This window comes from Nipponia nippon, unplaced genomic scaffold (assembly GCF_047370975.1).
Source record: "Nipponia nippon isolate SJK-2023a ecotype South Korea unplaced genomic scaffold, ASM4737097v1 scaffold_11, whole genome shotgun sequence".
Taxonomy (NCBI): Eukaryota; Metazoa; Chordata; class Aves; order Pelecaniformes; family Threskiornithidae; genus Nipponia; species Nipponia nippon.
Window position 1 is genome coordinate 1,782,907 of NW_028262302.1, and position 23,294 is coordinate 1,806,200.

Below are 23,294 nucleotides of genomic sequence, written 5' to 3' on the forward strand. Positions count from 1 at the left end.
CCAGAAACTGTAGACTTCAGTTTTGTTGACTTCATGTTAGCTTCTACCTGAAGATCCACAGAATGCTGAGCCAGCATCTTCAGAGAAGAGTGTGAACAAAAGTGTGAAGCAACTAACGTGAGTGTATACATATAAGACACAAATTTCCAATTTTGTCTGAAAAGAAAGCAGTAATAAGCATTTTGTCCAAGTATTGAGAGATCTTTAGTTTACAAATATGCAGAAAACGCGAGGACATTGAATCTAAATTACTTATTTGTGAACTGTGCTTTTAGGGAAGGGTGTTCATTTTGTGGAATTAGCCCTACATTTCAATGTCGGCTGTAAAGCGTAACTCTAGACTTCAGTGAAACGAGGGGCTAAGGTGACTTGGATGTAACTGAAAGGCTTCCACCTTATTCTTTGTGATCCCATTGGAAGCAGGTCGGCTTGGGAAAAATAGCAAATTATTTGGATGCCAGAGTTTTAGTGAACAATAGGGAAATTGCATTTGCTTAGTACAGTACATATGCTGTTCGGATTTTGGACTTGTGTCTAATATTATGTAAGGCAGAGATTGGCAGCTTTTCAGGAGCGAGGTGCCAGATTGTATTTTTCTTTCACAAATTAGAGGTTAAGAACACTGGTTGAAAACATTCAAACGTGCTGTCAGGCGGTGTTTGGAAACGGCTGGTTGTCACGCCGACTAGATGCCACCCAGCAGCTAGCGTAGGGCCGTTGTGAGCCAGAGCTCAGGAGTGCCAGAGCCGGGAGCGCTCTGGGGACGCCAGGGCTCCCGGTGCTCCAGGCCCGTGCCAGCGATGCCCGTGTTGTGCGCCTCTGGAAATCTACCGGCCTCTTGCTTTGCTGTGTACACCAAGGGCTGGCAACTGCAGGCCCAGTAGGAAACTCTGTCCCATGCATCTAAAATTGTCTGTTGTAATTTCTATTAGTGTGAAGTTTGGCATAAATTTCTTGTGTGAGGTTGGCTTAACACGGCTCTGCAGCGATGTTTCTATAACAGATACTTCGGAGACTGGATGGTCACTGTGAAACCAGAGCCAATCAATTGACCAGTAATGTCCTCTTTTACATTGCGTTTTTCTAAAATAGGGACGAGCATGAGCAGATTCTTGATGCAAGTTTCAAAGAAATAATACTTGAAACCCTAAGCATATGCAAAAAGATGCTCTTTGAAGTGGTGTGGAATATTATAATGTCTATATTGGTTTTGCAGGCTGTATTAATCAAGAAGTAATACAGGGTAGTAGAGGACATTAACCTGTAAGCTTACTTTAGAATCTAACCTTTGACAAAGAGTTCTAGCTGTTTTATATGTTTAATAACTCCTGGGAGTACTAATTATCGGGTAACCTGGAGCCATGTCTGAACAGTGAGCAATACTGTACTTTTTTCAAACCTAGTGCAAGTGTGCATGAGTTGGCCTCTTATTTGGTGGTATCATTCATACAAACGCACTGGTGTTGGTCTAATGTAACGTTTCAAGATTGTGCCTGCCAGCGCTTGTATCAGAAAGTGTAGCACGTTCAGAAAGCAACAGTCTGATGACAGGCAGCTGCCTCTTGATTTTAGGACAAGGCTTACTGTTAAATCGAAAGCTTTCAAATGTAATTATGGCATGGGACAGTTACTGTGTAGATATTCCCAGAGTACCACCTCTGCAACCTGTCAGCATGTGGACCATGTTGTCTTCTATCCATGGTCATATGACAGCTAGATCAATTTTCTCATTTAGAAAATATAAATGGTTTCTGTGTAGAAAAACTTATGATGAAAATATCTAAATTATTTCTATCATTTCATATCATAGCTCAGTGATTTCCGTCATTGCATAATAAAAAAAACTATCATCATTTTCTTCCTTAAATAAAAAAAAAGGCATATAAATGTGTGGTTACTTTGAATTTAGTAGTCTGTACTAAATAGTCAAAATATTTAACAGTATAATTAATAATACACATTTTCATGGTATTTGATGTGTTCTTTTTCCAGGAGCTGTGATCGTCTCCACTCCACAAGACGTGGCTTTATTGGATGCACGCAAAGGAGCTGAAATGTTTAGAAAAGTCCACGTACCTGTAAGCCTCTACATTAAAAATACCAGTAGATTGTTTTTCCAAAATGTAAAAAAAATTCCATATACTGCGATAGGTGAACAAACCATTCAGGAATCACTTGAATTTCATAAATTCTTCTTAAAAAAAAGGATTAGAATCCATCTTATATCTGTATCAGGTGCTTACTTTAACAGAAAAGAATTTTCTCAGGCTGAGGTCATAACTGTACTTGATTTCTTTTAAATTAGTTTGTTTAATCACCTGGAATGGATCAGACTGCTAAACAGAGTATCTTATGAAGTAACGTATGCTTTCCAATTGTACTGTCTTACTATATCTTCATTATGTGTCCTCTTCAGCACTGTCTGTGTTTGAGCTTAAAATCTAGAATTTCTTGAAATGTGGAAAAATCATATATTGGTACACTTTATAAGAAGGAAATATAAGTTTTTGGGGAGATATGCCCATACCTAATAGTCACATTACCATTTGAAGGGCTCTGTGACTGTCACGCCAAATAGAAGGCTGTCTATATCACTTTATTTTTCATGAGGTTTATAGCTTACATGGTAGCTTGCTTGTTTGGGAAATGCAAAATTTAAAAATATCCACAATATTCATATGGATTGGGAGAAAGTATTAAACAGGGTGACATCTTTGACTCGATATTTTCTGTGTGTGCTACAAGTTGCTAAGTAACTGAATGTTATACTCTAGAGTATGTTCATGAAGAGATTAGTTTTTCATTTGAAATGTGCAGTTAATGAGAAAATATAAACTGAAATGCTTCCTTATCTTAAACAGTAAAGAAAAAAAGCCATTTACCATACTTTAAAAAAAGACGTTTTCTTGCTTACCTGTATGAAGGTCACTTCTACTCTTTATTATAAAGGAAATTTCTTTCATAGCTAGTGCTTTGTTAATTTAAAAAATGCAACAGGAACCTTGAAGTGACTGCTTTCCCTTTTTGTTTTAATTTACAGAATAGCTTAACAAAGAAATACATTGATAAATTCCTTATTGTTAACTATTCCTTGAGCATATTTGCACCAAAATAGTAACATTTATCATTTGCTACTAGAAGAAAAACAAATATATATAACAGAAGAATAACATATGGAAAGTTTTGTTTTGAATTTATGTTTGGGTTTGCTAAAATTATGCAAAATTATTTTCTTCAAAATACAATTGTGTTCACGTGAGTACTTTGCTGAATTTTCCTTTTGATTTAATGAGAAATTAGCGAGATTTCTTTCTAAGTCTGTTTTGTTCAATGTTCTTTGAAGAGAATGGCCTCTAAGAAAATCATGCATTCTAGGATAGGCTTGGCTGCTATTAATTTGACTCTGGTAGATAAAATATTAAATATGATCTATTTTGATTCGTTGGAATTTTCAGATCTTTCTAAGTCAAATGAAAAGTCACAGGGAAGCTGTTGCGCCAGATGCTGAGTTTGAATGTACTTGGACCAATCATCAGGTCTTACCTTTTTCATTTCATGCTGCTTCATTTTATTCTAACCTTGTCTGTACATCAGTACAGACGTGTCATTTACTTCAGTGTTAAAGCAGCTCCTGCCTATGTATTACATTTCTAAGTGTCAACTAAATCTGAGAATGAGAAGAAAGTTTAGTTACGTAATTTTTGATGGACATCTTCAAACCTGAGGTTTACATCAAAGAGGTGGAATCTGTGGGACTGTGCTAAAATTATGTATCCTGATTATATACTTGACTGATCTTTAGAAAACTAATCTTTAGAATATTTAATCTAATCTTTAAAAAAGCACTTGCAAAGAGTCTACTTTTCAAAAAAGCAGAGAGTCTATAGGTTGCTGACATCTGAGTCTTTGAGTATGCTTGCTTATATTTAATGAACTGGAGTCTCTCCTTTGTATGTATAGGCATACAGACACTGCCTTCCCCTCACCCCCACAGTCGTTAGTTACCAAAGCCTCAAATGACATATGTAGTATTACCACAGTAAAGTCACAATTGTTAACATTGTTTGTTTGTCCTTTACTGCATTGAAATTAGAGTAGAATGACTGATGATGAAAAGCTTTGGCAATGAGAGTCAGAGTTAGAACCAGGATTACAATGCATAAGTCTTATTTTCAGTCTTAGGATATAGTCATTAGAAGAGGAGTGCCATCTCTCGTGCAGTGGAGCCCACCTGGTAAGGAGGGAGTTTGCAAAGCATTGCTGATTCCTATCACAACAAGTTCCAAGATTTTCACCCATTATGTGAGTTTGGCCATCATTTTCATGCATCCCAGAGGCTTGCTCTGGGCAGGTGACAAAAAAAAAAAGTGAGTAAGTTTGAGTATTTAGGAAAAACTTGCCTATTTTCAGCTGCTGAAATTGAGTTCAGTTCAGTATGGTTTATCTTATCAATCATATCCCTGAAAGAAACAGACAGGGTTTTAGTTAAATCTGCAACTTCTCTGGTAGTTTCCTTGAATTGGAACGTTATGTTGTGGATTTCACAGGTTTCAAAAAACTGCTTATGTAAACTCAGCTATGTATTTCCTTCTAAGATGTACTAAATTTTTTTTATTTGGCTATGTACTTACTGGTATTTCTGTAGTGTCCGGAGTACCCAGCTGAGATTGTGGCTTCATATTGGGAGTGGAAGTTAGAGCCAAAAATTGCTTGTTATAAGACGAAAAGTAGGAAGACAGAAATATTATTGTGCACGTTTACTTGAAACACTGAAACATCAAGTGACTGACTGATGGTTACATAGGAAGCCGATGGCAGGCTGCAGAACTGTAACCCTGATCACTTCAGTCCCCGTCTGATTGGAGTCGGACCTCAGCGCCATCCGTCCTTAAGTACAGTGAGCAACTTAAGTGGGTTCCTCAGGAATTGTCTCCCTATATAAAGACAGAGGACTTTCATTTTCTCACTGTATTTTCTTTAACTTAGAAGGTAGTATATTTGGATTTCGCCATGATTTGTTGTGTAACTAAAGGGCTAATCGAGCATAAGAAATATGTAAACATTCAGAAACAGTGTCTGTGCAGATAATTCATAATGAAAGGTTTCCTCATTTCCTGTTACTTCTTGATCCATGTCTCTTCACCATTTAAAACAACGATTTGACTAAATGAAATTCAGTTCCACGCATTATAATTATCCTCTCCTCCGCTACCATAGGTTAGCTCCTGTGTTGTGGTGCATGTCATCATACTAGTTTTCGTGTCACTGCTGAGCCAAGTTTGCCAAGAAATGTACAGGGAAAGGAGCTCACTAAGGACTAGAATAGGATTCACACATACTTATGGGATAGTTTGTGTAGACTGTAACAGCTCCTTTGAAGCTTTTCCAGATCTATTATTTGAACAGGGAAATGAGAGTTATTACTGACTTCATTAGCAAGACCTATTACTTTGTCTGTAGATTTAAAAGCTCTGAAGATCATTGTGAACTCTTCTCTTTCTGTAAATACATCTGCAGAAATATGCATGTTAAAAATACACTTCAGCACTGAAGTTGTCTATGTTTGCACAGATTCTATATTAAACTGGGTGTTCATAATTGGCAACTTAATATTAAAAAAAAAATCTTCATATTCCAGAAGAATAATTTATATATTAATAAATACGCACTACTCATTGGCTGACAGATAGGAACAACACTGAAAAAATAAAAATGGCTGTGTAATGCTGAATTGTCATTTGCTTTTAGTAGGATTTGTTGAAATGAAAACATAAAAGGATAGTGAATAAGACCTTTAAAACTGATACAGCATTGGGGATACAGCTGTATCTCAGCATTTGCATTAACTGTGGCAGAAGGACTTCTTAGTTATTATGTTATCAAAGAATTAACAAAACAGCTGTAATAGTCCTTAACTATTCACAAAACAATAGTAGACTACATAACTTTTTCTTTGATTGTGAATTTGCTGAATCATAAATGTTGTATGACTACTTTGAGGAGAACAGAAAGTTCAAACCCCAAGATACCCGAAGATGAATTAATTAATTTAAAGTATAAATGTCAAGTTCTCTTTTTTTTTCCTGTGCTGCAGAAAATGGCTTCCCTGTATCCTAGTTAAAATACTATTTTTCTTTTGTCAAATAATACTCCTTCCAGTGTTCTCCAGTTTACCAACACAGTGAAAATTCTGTGACTTTAATTTAAGGAGAGCAGGATGAATGCCTGCTCAGAGGTCATCAGTAGAAGACTGTGGCTGTAGAGAGCCCTTTTTGCCATCCCTGCACCTTGTACCCTTGGACACGTAATATTTCATGTCTCTCTTAGTTTAAGAACTGGAGGAGAAAATTACACGTAATAATGTGCCAGTAAATAGAAACTTGTTCCTCTTGCTCCTCTGGCAGTCCCTGGGAGAAAGTAGAAAATGGGGAAGTTTGTGGTGTTAAATTGAAAGTAGGTAATCTTGTTGTTGTTGTTGTTGTTACTGTTTCTTAAAATGTTCCTTGCTTTAAACCCTCTGAAAGTTTTACATAAGTAAAGGAAGACTTCTTAGAAAATAGTGTGAAACACATTATGGTGGTATAGGAAAAACAGGTGATCATCTTTTGATAATTTTTAGCTTAGATATAAGGAAACTTTTATTAAGATATTGTAAATAACATGCTTTTTTATTTTCAGTTTTGGTGCCAAAAGTTGTATATTCACTGTTAATTAAATAACTTAATATTCGTTGGTTGCATTGAACACTGGTATATCCTTTTAGATATGCTTCGTTAGCATAGTGGATATGTTACTCCTCTAATAACTAGGCCAGCTTGTTCAAGCACAGAACTAGAATGCTCAGGGAAATTTAGAAGTACAAAATGCTACAAAGTAAATAACAGCTTTTTGTACTTGGAAATACATATTCCTATTTTAAAAACTTGTCTGTAGTGTGTGTGACATATCTAGGTAACATATAAATCTTAAAGTGAAATTTTGTAACATGGAACCTCTTAAAGCAGGTCTTCTGTTGATTAGCAGATGGGTGGAAGCTTTCACCCTGTACTATTTGAATGCTGTTTTCTTCACTTCTGAGAAATTCTGCTCTGCCTCAACGAGCAGTTTTGTTTACTAGGTGAATAAAATGAGATCAATGCTATCATTAGCATTCTTGTAAATTGGGAAAGACGATTTTTGTGTGCATGATTTGGCAAATTTTCATTTGACGTATTTTACAAGGATGATACTAAACACCTGGCATCAAAAGAAAGGCACCTAATATGTGTGTACTAGATTTTTGTGCTGTGGTTTTTGCCACTTGGTTTCACATAATTATTTCTTTTGTTTGATCTTTAAAATGTGTTTCTGCTCTTCAGGAGAAGAGCAAATCTGGTTCTTTTTGAAAACATTTCCCTACAGGATTACTTACAAAAATGTCTTAAAAGCATGTCTGATTGTGTCATTTCTTGTAATGGTATGTTTTTATTTTGTTTCCTGAAACTGCAAATTACAAAGCTATAAAACACAACATGAACATTCTTCCAGTTTTCAGAGTTCGAAAATGAAATACTGGCAGGGAGAGTTCTTGAAAAGATAGGCCTGTACAAGGGGTACTTTTTGTTACAAATAAGTTTGTTGATCTCTCTGAAAAACTTGAAATAATGCACAAATGATAATGCAACTGAGACAACTAGTAAGAGTTGATAATGGTGTTAATGAGTCTGATATTACTGCTACTTCCCATTATAAATGAGTACTCCTTGTAGATTCTTTGTTGATAATCTCTTCTTTATTGTCAGAGATGAATAATGGAAATACTGATGCTTGAATCCCAGGTTTGAAAATTCCTTTCTTTTACTTCAACAGGTTTTAGGACTGGTTCAAAATATGAGTGTTTTCCAGTGTCCCAAATGCAAGCATGAGACACACATTTTTGGAGCTGACGGTGTAAGAGATCTAGCAAAGACCCTTGGATTGGATATTTTAGGTAAGGATATAGAAATGGGTTTATTTTTGAAGAAATATTCAATGGCGTGTGTGAGGGAAGCATTAACTGAAGTATGGAACTGCACAATCCTAGATTACTCTATATTCAGACAGTGTTCAGATATAATAGAACTAATAACTTAAGTAGCTGAATGTCACAATTTTTGTATGCTCTGTTCCTTCTCAGGATCATTCTTGTAAACGGGATGTGGACTGGATGTGAAAATTCTTGAATTGCATCTTAAATCTCTTTTGACTTATAAACAATCCAGAACATGAATTGTTTTGATATCGTTGTGCTATATTACCTGAAATTCATTATGTTATTGATCATACAACAATTTTCACAAATAACCAAGAATTCTATTTGGTCTTGTAAAACAGACCTAAACTCTGTCATTAATATGTCAGTAGAAGTTTTCTCATTTATTTCATTTAAATGAAATGAGTTGTTACACATTGAAATAAATATGGTAATTTGAAATGCAGTCCCTTAAAGCATTTGTTTTTATGCCCATATGAAGATATCTTGACTCTTGTATGGAAGCAAGCAGACTGTAATGATTGTATTTAAGTGTTGAGATTAAAAGAATACACTGAATTGCAAAATGTTGTTTCAAAAGAAAATTTATCATTATTGAAAACAAAAATTAGCCATGATTAAACAATCTGGCATGCCTATAAGATAAAATATACATTGATGTTTAAAATATACATTGCTATTTTAAAAAGGCATATTTCAACCTGTGCTGTCATTAAAAAAAAAAATAAATTACAGAATATAACACAGCATAATTAAGTTGGTAAATGGGATAATTGCATGTGCTAATGATGTGTTTCCATGTATTACTATAATTATCTCAATGATTTTCCTTAGCTAATTCATTAAAAAGAACCAGGAAGCTCACTTAGAAAGATCAACACAGAAACATCAAGGTCTGACATAAACTTAAGATAGCAAGGCAACACATAATTAAAGAGATGCTTTTGGGCTATCTTTTAGTTTTCTGAATATATAATGAGTTGTGATCAGAGCCCAGGGGGACTTCTACAGCCCTGGGTTATGTGGATGGATGCAAATCCTCTGCAGGCAGTTGAATCAAAATTTAGATACACAGGCACAAATGATCTGCCGTGCCACTGATCCTATAGATGGTTTTTGTTATTCCTAAGAGGGCAGAACTGATTGTGATTGTATTTAATTAGGAGTGATGTGAGAGGTTTACAGGTTTAGCAGGGGATGGGTGACATGTATGAAGAAAAACAGAGTGAAGTTTACTTTCAAACTGTCAGTGAAAGACCAGACTAAGATTAAGAATAATGCCCCAAGGGTTAAATTTAGAATTACAGTACTTGATCTGATTAGTATATCCCTCCTTCCAGGGATGACCATTATATAATACCACCATATGGTATTATAAGAATTACTGCTTACAGATTTTACATTAATCTATCCCAAATGGAAGTTTTATCCCAATGTTATTTGAATTCTGCCCAAAAACCTTGAGAACTTATTTTTTATCTCTCTCTCTCTCTAAAATGTATATATTTGAAATTAGTATTTCTAAATTTATTTTGCTTATATTTTGCAACACCTGTGGCTGTTCTGTTTATTCAACTAAGGACCTAGTCCTCTTGTGAAGCCTGACAAGGTTTTAGTTTCCATGATAACATCTGACAAATTCTGCAAGCTAACCATGTACGGGATAGAAAAGTATTTTCCTTTTATTTGATCAGAATAGGCTGCCTTTAATACTACTGAATATTTTTGTTTACGACAGAAGACAATTAGCAGTTGCCAGTACACCTTTGAGTGTAGTTCATTATTTCATATACTTTTGACTGTCTCATCTATTTATTGTTCCCTAAAGGAAAGTGTGCCAAAGTTTGTGAGGACTTTGTGCCGCTGATTGTTTCTCTCCCAGTCACTGAAATTCACCTATTCTGCTTTCTTTTTTTTGAAGCTTGATGACCATAACTGTGACCAGAAAGCTATACCATTGATATACATAATACTAAGATAATAATTTCTATACACTCCATTCTGACCTTTGCACTTCCTAACTTTTAAAACTGTATCTGCTAATAGAACCAGCAACAATGACTCTCAGATTTTTAAAATTCTTTTTGTTTTTACTTCCTACAATAAATTCAAATTATTCTCAGCACTTACCCTTTCTTTGCAGCCAGCGATAATTGTTAGTATCAGAAAAATGTACGATGGCAAGTTCCCATCACATTCTTTAGTGAAGAATAGTGCAAAAACTTAATCTTCCTCAAACCCTTATCACCCAAACAGCTATGCAGATGCTTTTGCTGTCTTTATGTTTCTGCTTAATTTAAAAGGTTTTGATTTTTTTTTTAATCAAGATTGCATTTTGCTTTGTCTTCTGACTTGCACTTTTGCTTATACAAGTCCTGTTATGCTCCTGTAGTATCAGCACATCTTTGTAAGTATGAGGAAGAGAAGAGAGAGTCTGCCATTTTGTAGTAGGGGAGTTCTTTTTGTAATTCTGTGAGATCGTTATTAAGCTGATAATGAAGAAGTATTTTTTTCATTAACAAAACATCTTTGGGAAAAAAGTGAAGATTAGTCTCTGCATAAAGTAATGGTAGGAACTAACTTCTGGTTCTGGGAGATTTACGAAGTTATTGTTATTCTATTAAGAAAGTTTAAGGTTAAAAAAACTTTTAAAAGACCCCCTAAATATTTTTTTTATGAATAAATGAACAGACTTTTATGCCTCAAGAAATTTATTCATGACTGAAACAAATAAGAAACAATTAAATTTGAAGGAAATGGACTGTAATCATCATAAATAACAAATTGAAGTTCTTCAAAGATTCAGCTCACTAATCATGGAGCCACAGCTTTTGTGTTTGCTATTTGTTTGGTTTTTTGTTTGCATTCCTGCCTGGTTTTGGTTCTTTTTTTTATCTCTTAAGCTGTATCAATTTTCATACAGTTTTTTTAATGTTTCTTTTTCTGACTACGTTGAACTTCAGTAATTTACACTGGCCTTGGTTTGGGTGAAAGAAATGTTGCTAAAGTGTATGAATTAAACTGATACAGTTTCTGAGACCAGTCAAGATTGAATGAAGATAGGCCGTTCTGTCTACATCCATGCATGATATAACATGTAACGGTATCTTCCATTAAACGAAAGCTGGTCTTCAATTCACTTCATAATTATCTGTGTAGCAATGAACTAAACATGGGAACTTCAAGTTTTCTTTAGTGCTGAAAAACTGTATTTCAGAAAGTATGTTTAGATTGGAATAGGGCTGCTAATTGATTTTCCTTTAGAACGTTCCTTTCCTCACTGACAGTTCCCTGCTCATTATAAAAGCAGAATATAAAGATTTCTATTGGAAAGAAGAATGAACTGAATAGTTGTCTACCTTTTAATTGGATCCAAGGCCTAATAAGGACAATAACAAAATCTATTATTTGGAAATTAAGTATTCAAAGAAGTCTTTGAACAGTGATTAAAATCTTAAGACAGCACTGAAAAGAATATACAATGAGGAGATAGGCTGAACAGTAAGTTGCATGATGAGCATTGCCTAACACTCAAGCAATTTTTTTTATGTATGCAAAATAATTTGTATCTCAGCCTGTGTTTTTCTGTGTATTCAAGGCAAAAAAGCAAATTGCCTTCTCTAATAAATGACTACAAAGCACAGTGCTTCCTATTCAGAGAATGAAAAATCCAGAATATGTTTGGTGTTAATCATTATGGTTGTACAGAAACTGTACTGCAGCCAATTTTCATTTTAAATGCTATTTTTTTGAGATTAAGTAATTCAAAGAATATACTGAACTGGAATTTGATTTCAAGTTGCTTTAGGGCTATTTTAATGAAATATTTAAGAAATATTAGGTCTTCACATATGTGTATCTTGGTATTTTTGATACAGGAGACATTCCACTGCATGTTAATATACGGGAGACATGTGATTCAGGACAGCCTGTTGTGATCTCACAGCCTCAAAGTGACGCCGTAAGTTTGGTGCACTGCACTTAAAACAACAAAAAGCCCTCTTCCAAAAGTGAATGGAGAGTGCTTCTCATTATTGCTGTTTGAAGAGAAATGTGTATCTGAATGTAACTTAGGGAAATAAAGTAAAAGAGGTTAGTATCATCAAGTAACTCAGGCCCTTCATTTTGGAATGCTGGTCATTGTTCTGCTTCCGTGGTTTTGGTTTTGTTTAATTAGTCTGAATCATTAGAATAGCGAAGATTCGATCCAGGTTCTGGCATGCCAAGAAGAGGAAGGTCAGTGTCAAGCCTCATGAGACCTTGCAGCTCATGTAGGTCCTCTAAAACTGTCAGTTGAGCCTTTGGTAGTTGAGCCTGGGAACTGTCAAAGGGTCCTATCAAAAGATGTTTGGAGCAAAACCTGCTTATTGTCGGTACCTGGGTTGTTTTCAGCAGGAAGTGGAGCAATTTACAAGAGGAAATGGATTTTTCTGTGCCTTTACCATGACATTTTATTCCCAAAGGAAAATGTGAGTTGTTGAGGCGCTGGGAGTCGAATATGCAAGCCTGTAAAGAAAAGCAGTTGCACAATTAAAACTTAATTAACAGTGACAGAATAAGATTTTTCTGGCTAGTATTTTCTCTTGTGCCTCTGCTGGAGTTTGTCTGCCAGGCTCTGTAGGGCAGGGTATTGTCTGCCACATTGTGTTTGCACAGTCTATGGCATGATACAGCCTCAGTCTTGACTGCTGCTTAGGTGTTACCATAAAAAAAAAGTGATTAATGCTGATAATAAATGGTAGAATCAATTAGAGGTAAGGTAGAATGTACAAATAAGGTAACTTTTCTAATATCATGATTGCTAGGCACATGCTGACATTTTTTTTCCCTTCCCACTCTTTTAAAAGAGAAAAAAAAAAAAAAAAGGATAATCCAGTGTTATTAACATACTGATTGGGATTCCAGAGGAACAGCGACAGTCTTAAAATTGTCATACATCATTTTGTTTTGAAAGAGAAGCAGCAGCACTACGGCATGTTAATTTCTAATTGAATGCAATATTTTTGCTAGGCTTGGGCAAGATCTATGCTGATCCTTGGAATAATGTAGTGATCTTGAGTTTAGATCCTTGTGAAAAGGAATCATTATAATCAATATGGCACTTTTGATCTGGGAAGTTTGATCAGCAGTGTGAAGGTTTGAATAGATGCATGGCTTAGGTCAAAGTTGCAGCAGACCAGCTGAGCAAACCAAGATGGAAGGCTCAAAGCTCACAGTATCTGAAATCTATAATAACCAAGAGTCTGTAGCCTGCAGGATTATCAATCTAAAAATTTAGACATATAAGATAGCATTCTGAAAATTAAAAAAGGCAAGAAAGTCTGTTGTGTTGCCATCTGTTCCTCCTTGGACTATGTTCTTGGTAACGAAAGGAGGGGTTATGAGCACCATTTGTGGCAATTAAGTTAAATATGAAGAGGAATAAAGATTGACAAATATGTGTGACTCTGGGGAAAACTTTTAATATTCTTCTCTGCTATTGTGTCTGTGAGATAATCATTCTCCTCAGAGAATGAGGGTTTTTTAGATGTCACTAATCTCTACAGAATGAAAAAGAATTTCCCTTTATCCGTGATTTGCTTCTCATTTTAAAGATAGAAAATTATTATTGTTCTCTTATATTGTAAAAGAAAAATTAAAATCTTAGCACATAACTGATGGTGGGAGAGGTCATATAAGGTCAGATTCTAATCTTTAATACATGACACTCATCATCATGTTTCTCAAATAAACTAAAATTGTGACTATTCATGCATGAACAATCACGATTTTTCAGATAGAGAACAATGTGCACAGAGCTGCCGAAATTATCTCTGCTCTTGTCCCTTAAATTTACGGTGTTTTTTTTATACAAAATTCTATGCTGTTTTTGTTAGAACACACTTACAAATCAAATACAGAATCACAGAACTGAAATAATATCTAGCTGTTTCAAACAGTGGGGAATAAGGATGGTGATTGACTTCTCAGAAACCCAGCATGCTGTCACACCTTCTAAGCTCTGTTAAGACTAGAGTAAAGCGTGTTTCTAAAATATGTTAGCTAATACTTTTTTTGCTTACACACCTGCCACGGGATGCAACTTGCCTTGCTGATATATAAAAGTATGGCTCTCACTCTACACTAGAATTTTAAATGTGTAAGCAAACTTGTCTAAATTTGTTATTTTAAAACTTAGATGTAGTTGGTGGAAGAGGGAAGCTTCCTTTTCACAACTGGCAAGGAAATTACTAAGAACCAAAACAACCCTTCCAGAAAAAAGAAAATTACTTGTAGAGTTGTGCATGTGTGAACTTAAAAAGTTCTTCCTTGGGGAAGGCACAGAATACATAAGAATTGTCTACTTACAGAAAGGGCTGACTATATAGTTAACGGATGTGAAGGTTTAATGGCTGGAGTTCTCTTCTGGTGAAGCTTGAGACAGTCCCCAAGGACCAAAGAGTGCTGGTAAAATGATTTTGCTGTTGATATAATATTGTCTACGTTAGTGTTTCTGTCAGCTTAGTTGTTTAAATTGTGGCTTTTTTTTAATACTCTTCATGGACAAAACTTTGTTATGTGCTGTGCGAATGGGGTATTGGTGTACTCGCATGTTAGCCTAAGTGACAGGGGCTAGTCTAACAGAATGAGAGCAGACAGACCGCAGCAGTTGGGAGTGATCTAAGATTCTCTGCAAGAAGCTAATCATTTCTTAGTTTAATCAACAGTGAGGACTTACCAGACCCTTCTGGAGATAATTGAGAGTCTTGGGAGCATTTTCCTCCTCCATCAAGCTGTGGAGGTAGATTGGCTGACTAGGGCTTCTTTTGTTTGCTCACCCAAACATACGAGAGTCTCTAGGCAGCAAAGGCTAGTAAAGGAAAATCAGGAACACTGCTAAAATGGTGGAATAGGGAAAACAGTAGGGAAAAACATAGAATAGGGAAAACAAATGAGGAATCACTGAAACCAGGTGGAATTGATTGTGCTCAGATGCAGAGGAACGTCCTAGGGATCATGGGAAGGAACCAGCAGCAAAACAGGTGTTTGAAAGAGGCATCCCAAAACCTGCAGATAAGCAGGCTAGAAGCACAGCAAGAGATGTAGAACATGATTAATTGCAGTGGAGTCATTCTTCCACCAAGTGAGTTCTTTAAATGCCCAGTGAACTCTCCATCAACACTGGGGGAAAAGGTAAGTAGAGGTTCCTAAGAGCTCTTCCATCTGTGAGCACAAAACCCAGAGAGGTATGGGACAGTTGGGGGTTATCTTGTGAGGACTTCGTGCTAGAAACTTTTGGATATATCACAGCCTTGATGGCACAGTGGATTTGTTAATACCTTGTTAGAACAGACAGGCTAGCTGTGATCATCGAGCACCAAACTCCCATCTGTCTCAGGATCAAAGAAGCAGTTCAAGCAAGTACAAAATACATTTGCTATACCAGTGTGTCCATTCACCTTCTAAAAGCTAGGGAGTCTTGTTGGGATAGACATTTCCAGGAGGAGAAATGCTGGAGGCTGAGGCAAGCAGTAGATGTTGTCTCTCATCTTCTTGTCTTGGGAATAGTTGATTAAAAAAAAAAAAAAGAATTGTGGAGGAGAGATGATACACCTCTAAGGTTCAGCAGGGATAATGTATTCAAGACAGAGAAGTCATGAATGAATGAAGTTTAGATTTCACTTTCTTCCCCTTCTCCATTATTAAAGAGATAGTGAGTCCTCATGGCAGAAAGTGTAAAGAGGATGACTGCTTTTGGAAAAAAGCCAAATTCCAGGAAACACGTAATGGTCAGCTATCCTTAGTGTTTTCTTGCCACATATTGCTATGGAAAACATTTTGAATCTATTAAGGAAAAATACTTTGAGTTCACTCTCTTGTTCTGTAAAAATCAAGTGGAGTATATTGGGAAAGCAGGGGAAGATGAAAAGGGGCAAACCCAGTGAATCATATAGCTTAGAGTGTTGGATCCGCAGATTGCACAGCCTTTTGCAGGTATGCACAAATTTACATGCAGTGTGGTGAGGAATTTATTACTTGGGTAGGAGAAGAGCCAAACTTGTCCTGGAGCAAGGAAACTAGGACCTGTGGCTGGAAAACGTGCTTAATGTCATCCTGTCCAGCTTGCGATAAAGACCAGTGTATGATACAAACCCCACATACTTCTTGGGGGAGGTTCTGTTACTGTCTAGTTCACATTTAACAATGTGAAATGTGCTCAGCCCTTTTGCAGATTTCATATACTCATATATATTGGTGAAGGATTTTGAGGCCAGTAAATTGCACGCAGATCTATAAGGGGAGAGAAAAAGCCCAGTCAGGTGGAAAGCAGGGGCACAAGGCATCAGCAGTCTGACATAACAGAGGAAAGTAAGTCTGGTTAAAAATCCCCTTTCAATTAAATTAGAAATGTTACAGACCATACCGTGGTATCATCCAAAGAGACAGGTGGAATTTGCATTCAGAAGGAGTTTTTTTGTAGAACTCCATGAAAGGGTGATGTGTGAGTAGGGTAAAAATGTACAACCTTTTAAAGCTTGCAAGAAATGGAGAAAAATTGAAGTAGTGGTTGCTAATAATGTTTGCTGTTGTTTAGCTGTCATCAATAATTCCATTTAAAGAGTGGTCTCTCCAGGGTGTGATATCTTTAAAAGAAAAGCAAGCCCTGAAGAAGGCTGCATGATATGATTTATAATATGCCTTATCATCAAGGCTTCCTTTGAATGATCACAGTAACATTTGGTATGTGTAGGTTCGAATCCTTTACTCAGGGTGTAGATAGTACAATGCATCATCAGACCCTCATTTATGCTTCACTCTGCTGAAGAAGATGCTGAGTGGTAGGACAGTCTGTTTGAAGGATGTTAGTATATTGCATTTGAATTGCACTGTTCTACTTAACCATGTTTTCTGGGCAGGATGTCTTTTTTGATGTACATAATGGCACCTGAGTGATGTACACACGTAATGGCACCTTGGGGCTAGTAGTGTTTTCCCAGCTGAGGCTCCCTCAGAAGACAGCTTGGCTTTTGCAACTGCTGATATATAGGATTAACAGGAAATTTCCCATGAGCACTAAGGATTTTTTTTTGAGGTGTTAGATTGAGGAAGCATCCAGTTTACTTACCCATCTCCTCCATTTCATATTGTAATTTATAGATTGACTTTTATCGTCTCATTAAGTCCCCTTTCTAGGCTGAGACTTCATTGCAGCTTGGCAGGAGTTGCCAATATATGCAAAGAAGAATCTTATGGTAGAACTGCCAAGAGGAGGACGGAGTGGGAAAGGCTCTGGGCCTCTTGAAGCAATGAAGAATTTCTCTGGGTGACATGAAGCTTTTATCTGAGGTGGAAGCTCATTTAAAGCTGTGTTTATTATCATGCTTTTAGTGCCTTCTGAGCTGACCACAGTAAAATACAGACATCAGAGGGCAGCTCCAGGCATGCACCGAAGGTTGGAGTTGTGTCAAAGTAGCAAGCAATTCCCATGGAAATTAAAGCTATTTAAAAATCTGATTGAACTGAAAAATGGACTGTGGTTGAGCGAAAGAGAGTGCTAATAAGAACAAAAGCTATCACCTATCATTATTTTCATGCAGATGGTAGCTAAGTCTAGTATTTGTCCTTGTGATAGTCACTATTTGATTAGTTGCTCATTGCTCGTGGTTGCTAGTTTCCTTTAGCAATGAATAAAGTACAAGCCCCTAGCAGCTCAGCTGAGCAGATTTAAATACCTTACCCTTCTTTACAGGTATAGTAGCATCCACAGCATTCAATATTCCAGGCAGTTGGACTTGCATAGATCCTCCTTTGGATTGCTGGGCTGGATAAAGCATTTTAATAGTCTTGGAGTCTTTTAATCACAAATAGAAGTTAGAAACCATGTCAGTACCAGGATTTACATTCTGATGTAGTTGGCTTGCAAGCGATTGGATCAGTATGCTTTCTCTGAGTTGCTGGTCTGAAGTTGTTTGCATGCAGTGTTTCGGGTGAAGGTGATATCAGCTCCTACCTGTTTTGACTTTGTTGATGGGTAAATTGTATTCTGTATTTGTGAGGCCATTGCACTAGACACTGGAAGCCACTGTAGTGAGCTGTTTGCAGGCTAAGATCAGCACTTCAGTGAAAGGCAAACTAGCATGTCAAGCCAATCCAATCCATGAGAACAGGGCAGAGTCAGCTATGACCTGTACAGTCAGGTTTGTTTTTTTTTTTTTCAATCTTAGCAGTGATGCATACTTCCCTTGTGGGTAAGATTTTTAGGGAGAATGAAATGCCATAACTGAAAGGCTCACACTTCTCTAGGATTACCGTAGTGCTTAATTAGATGAGCTAATAAAAAGACCTGCAGTTTAAATCTACTCCGTGTCTGTAATCCCATGACAGAGTAATGAATCAGGATGTTCTGATTATTTAGGCTAAGTAGGACTTTTCAGTCCTTTTCCCGGTGAACTTTATTACAAGTTCTTCATTTCCTACTCCGGGATCTATGCTGTCATTAGTCACTTCATCATCTACCGTGCCCTCTCAGTCCTAAGGAGGTTTGTGATTTAAAGAATGCTGCATTTTTTTCTGGCCATGTTTGTACCAATGTTTGAGAGATGAACGGTCTCTCACGTGGCTGTTACCCACCTCTTTCTGAACGTCACCTTCCACCTCTACCTCTGCTCTCCCCAGTGCTGCTCTCAGACTCCACCTAGGCAGTGTTCATAATGAATGAGTCTGGTCTGGTTTTAGGGCATTCTGTCTTCCTGTGCACTTCTCCTTCATCCTCTTGAAGCAGGGAGAATGTTTGGCTGCCAGCTAACTGATATGTTGCTGTTAAATATAAAGCTGTCCATCTGCAAAAAAATGCTTTCAGAAAGACAGTCTATAAACCATTCCTTTAGAGCTTCCAAACCATAAAGGGAAAAACTGATCTGTAAAGTTCACTTTTATCCTGTTAAAATGAAAATTGTTGTGAGTGATGAATAAGAACTCATCCTTTACTTTTTCTCCTCTGGCTTTCCACCCAAAAAGGAAATAAAAAACGCTTTCCATTTTCAGTTGCAACCCGTGTTCTTTTGCTTACTAATGATAGAGTAAACAGCTGAACTGAGAGGTGCTCTCTGTCTACAGATGCCACATTGAAAAGATCATGAGTAGGAGAAAACGTTCAATACATATAAGGTTGTTCTTATGTAATGAAAGGCACTTTATGTAATGACAGTCACTGAGTTTCCATTTAGACCTTTCACATATGTTGATGTATGTTACTGCTGATAGACAGGTCCTCGCTCATAGCTGAATGATTTGTTCAAAGATAGCAAACTAAGGCTTGAAACAGTTGATTTTGTCAAAGGCAGGTTACTGGTAGAGTTCTGCAAGGACACGTATGAGATACTGTTCTGTTCAACATATAAAGTAGTGGTCTAGGAAAACAAAAAAAGGATGCTTAGCAGGTAAGACTGCTGATAATACTGGGGCTAGGTAATACTGGCATGCTGGCTACAAAGAGTTGCACCAGGAAACACCTATTATGAAGCGACTGATCAGCTACTTGGCAAATGAGGGTCAGTGTACAGGGTGAAATTGTTGCCCAGATACTTGTTAACAGTGTTTTTTTTGGGGGGAAAAAAATCTAGTTTATTGGCATCTTGACATAGGGTAACACTTGCACAAGCAATCAAGTCTCCCAAGCACGATATCTGGTTGCTGTCTGGATGGTTGTGGAAGTCTGTGTTCCAAGGACCCTAGCCAATGGTGTCTTTGGCTGGATCAAATGAGATTCCCTGAACTGCTGTTTAGCTCAGTTTTAACAATCCATGGTCCTATATAACTACTACAGCATATGCATGATCCGTTGCTGCTGATTATCTTGATTTATGTACAGAGCATCTCCTATCTTAACTACGTACAAAACCACTGTCCTATGTTACTATTTCTGCACCTGCAGGAACAATTTCTATGGTGTATTTATAATTCTGTGTACAATTTGGTCAACTCTGGAGCAGGAACAGCCTGGGCTGTCTCTAGAAGGGGCCAGATTTTTCCATTCAGGTTGTTAATTGACTCATTAAAACATTAATTGATCTGTGCAAAGTGGGACTGCATGTGGGACTCTTCAAGATAGTCCAAAATTCCCACCTGGAGCGCTCCGACACTGATTAGTCGAATACTTAACTGCAAAGGCAGCTGACCTTATTTCAAGTGGACCTTATTTCAAGTTGGTCCATTATCTCATCTAGGCAGGTGGCTAGCTGGGGCTAGACTACCCAGAGAATTAAGAGCTAAGTATGGTGGGTGTTGCACGTGGGCACAGCTGTGCTACCCAGCTGCACTGCAATTACACATATAGGAGAAGTTCGAATTTCATGCTTGTGACTTAAGTTCTATAGTTCTTGCCACAAAGTCACGCATATGGGAGAAAACAATTCTAGTTTGGTGTCTGCATTCCTTACAAACTCAGAAAATTACGTGACTTTAGTTTTAAGGTGATGTGAGCACTGAGACTATGAGGCACCGAGGCTGGGAGTGACAGAAAAGAAAACCCTACAAGCCAGGAGCAAACCCGAGAAGAGAGGAGACATGTTAGGGATGCCTGGCCCTGCAAAAGGCTGCCACCTGGTTCAGACCAGTGACATTTGGTGCTAGTGGACCAATTGAGAGACTGACCTTCTCTTCCTGCCCCTCAAGCTCTGGCCTCAGGCATTTGTCAGCTTGTTTGCTACTTTAAAGGCTCATCAGGGATACAGGGTCTAACTCGAGGTCAGAGCCATCTAAGAGTGCTGCAGGAGAGATCAGTGCAGTGGGGAATATTGCGGTGATTTCTTCGAGTAAACAGGGAAGGTTGTCAATATGGGCTCCATATGTAGACTTATTTGAGAAGATGAAGTAGCTTGGTTACAATCTAATAGAGTAGAAGCAAGCTGAATAGCAGCGGAGTTTTCTATTGTACTAGACAAGCACAGAACATGATGCACTAGCTGGAAATTGAAGCATGACAAATTCAAATTATAGATAAGGTGTACATTTTTAACAATGGAAGTAATCAACCTCTGGAACAACGTACAAGAGATATACACACACAAAGATACTCTTTTAATTGAAAATCTTTATATCAAGATTGGAGACCTTTCTAAAAGGTGTGTTCCATTTCGGCTACAAGTTGTTGAGCTTGGTACAGGAATTATTTGGTTTAATTTTGTGGTTTGTTCTGTGTTGGACCTTAGGCAGTGTTTTTATACATGTCTCTTGACATTAGATTTATGAATACTTGATGTTAGACTGATCATGGTCCTAGCTGTGTCATGTCTGTAGAGATGTTAAAAGAAGTATGCTTATTTGGGTCGCTCCCGATAGTCTTACAGTTCTGTGCTCTTCTGCCCTCCAGCTGACAGTATCTGACCAGATGCCACAAGCTGGTGTGAGAGGGAGATTTTGCTGTATGGGTTCCAGTGTTGTGGAATTAGTTCAGTCTTTTGGAAAAATGTCTTTTTTTGAAAATACTTTAATTTTTAATGTCTGCATAGGAAATTCTGTACTATAGCCTAATCCGTAATGAATTAATTATCTCAAAAAATTTTTTTTGCGGGGAATGTTGTTGTTTCTCTGATTCTCTATCTCAATCCTGTGCATGGTGCATCTCAGTCTCCAAGGTGAGGGAAGTTTATAACCAATACTATCTGTGGGACTAAAGAGTTTCCTTCCTTCTCAACACTTCTCCTCCAGAACAATATTGATTCTGTTTGTTTAAGACAGATTGTTCAGTCAAGTTCTGTTCTCAGAATAATACCAAAGTTAAATTTTACACCCCCCCCAATATTTTAAATAATGCTTGTACTTACTTTATGTATTGATTTATCATTTTTCCTGAACACAAAACTGGCTAAATCAAACCCATTTATTGTAACATTTTTCTTTTTCTTTGAAGGTGTGTGAAAGAACATATCCCTAACGAGATGTAAAATATTCCTTTGTATAGAAGATGAAAGGTGCTAAATATATGTTTCTGTTTTTGCAGGCTAAAGCCTATCTAAAGATAGGTATGGAAATAGTAAGACGACTGCCAGTACCTCCTGCTTGAAGTGTTTATCACTGAAACTTACCAAAAAAGCAATCTTTTGGTGCGACCAATTCAGAAGAGTCCTGCTACCTAGTTATGTGGATGCCATATTTTAGTTCTAAGAACTTTTTTAGGAATTAATTTACCAGAGGTTAAATTATGATTGTGATATTTACTGTTTTTCACATAATTGTTCGGCCATGTCCAAATGGATTGAAGTATACAAAAGATTATAGACAATATTTAACTGCTGGATTGTAACATTATCAAGCATGAAGGGATGAAGTACATTTTTTACATGTGTCCTGTTTTCAGGTCAAGAATGAAAAAAAGATGCTTCAGCCAAGCAGACTTATGAGAGGGGTGCCAAGGTATAAGTCCTCCTTAAAAAATTACATTTGCCATACTCTAATTTCTGTCAATTTTGGTTCAACTTTTTACTTGGTTAACTACCAAGCTGACCTTAAGTTCTGCAAAATTTTAAGGAGCAAATTCAGTTACATAACTGCAATACTTTCGTGTGTTCATCTTAAAAGAAAATTTAAAAAATTCCACATATAGTCTAAAGAGTTCTTGTGATGGATCATGAGCAAATTCATTCATTATTGGATAATGTTCAATCATGAGGCAATTCACAGTTTTGTGGAGAATGGATTACATGACCCTGAGGCTTATTTCTTGACTGTTTTGCATTATGATGGACCCAGACAGAAGACTAGGTAACCAAGGTCTTCACTGAAAACCAGATGTTGTGCCTGAGGTCAGTTTGTCAGGGGATGCAAATGATCAAGATAAACTAAATTTATGATTGTATATTCCTATTACAGTGCAGCAACTTGGAATTCGGATATAAAGTTATACATTTGAAGTAAAGAAAAATTTGGTCTTCAAACTGCGTGGCCTTCTGGTTTGTTTTTTCATTCGCTTATATTTCTGCGATCTTTGTTTTTGTGTTGGTGTGTGGAAGTGGAAGAATATGCCTTCAGGGAATGAGTTTCCATTTACAATTAGATGTCTGAGTTGACATTTAGGCTTTTTCATTTACATAATCAAATATGGGTATCTTAAACATACATCTTAACCATACCATACTGGGAATTTAACCATACTGGGGAGTTTTGCTGTTGACCTCTGCGGGACCAAGATTTTCCCTGTAGTCCAAATAATTACTCATAATTTTGGATGTAGTTGTTTTTTCTTATTGAAATGATACAACATAAGAAGTTGGTATACATTTACGTTTAGAATATTTAAGTAATA

At 36.9% G+C, this 23,294-nt stretch overlaps 1 protein-coding gene across 2 annotated transcripts in view; it reads left to right on the top strand.

The window, feature by feature from the left end:
• Positions 1 to 22,926, top strand: part of NUBPL (NUBP iron-sulfur cluster assembly factor, mitochondrial) — an 88,943-nt gene extending 66,017 nt beyond the window's left edge. The window contains exons 8-11 of one of the 2 annotated variants that reach the window (XM_087747140.1): positions 1,993 to 2,078; positions 7,849 to 7,969; positions 11,890 to 11,972; positions 21,993 to 22,926. In XM_087747140.1, the coding sequence (XP_087603266.1) occupies positions 1,993 to 2,078; positions 7,849 to 7,969; positions 11,890 to 11,972; positions 21,993 to 22,055 (353 nt within the window). In that variant the 3' untranslated portion in view covers positions 22,056 to 22,926. Of the gene's footprint in view, positions 1 to 1,992; positions 2,079 to 7,848; positions 7,970 to 11,889; positions 11,973 to 14,361; positions 14,569 to 21,992 lie in introns of those variants that run through there. The other variant, XM_087747141.1, reaches the window with a different exon arrangement.
• Positions 22,927 to 23,294: the final 368 nt, after the last annotated feature.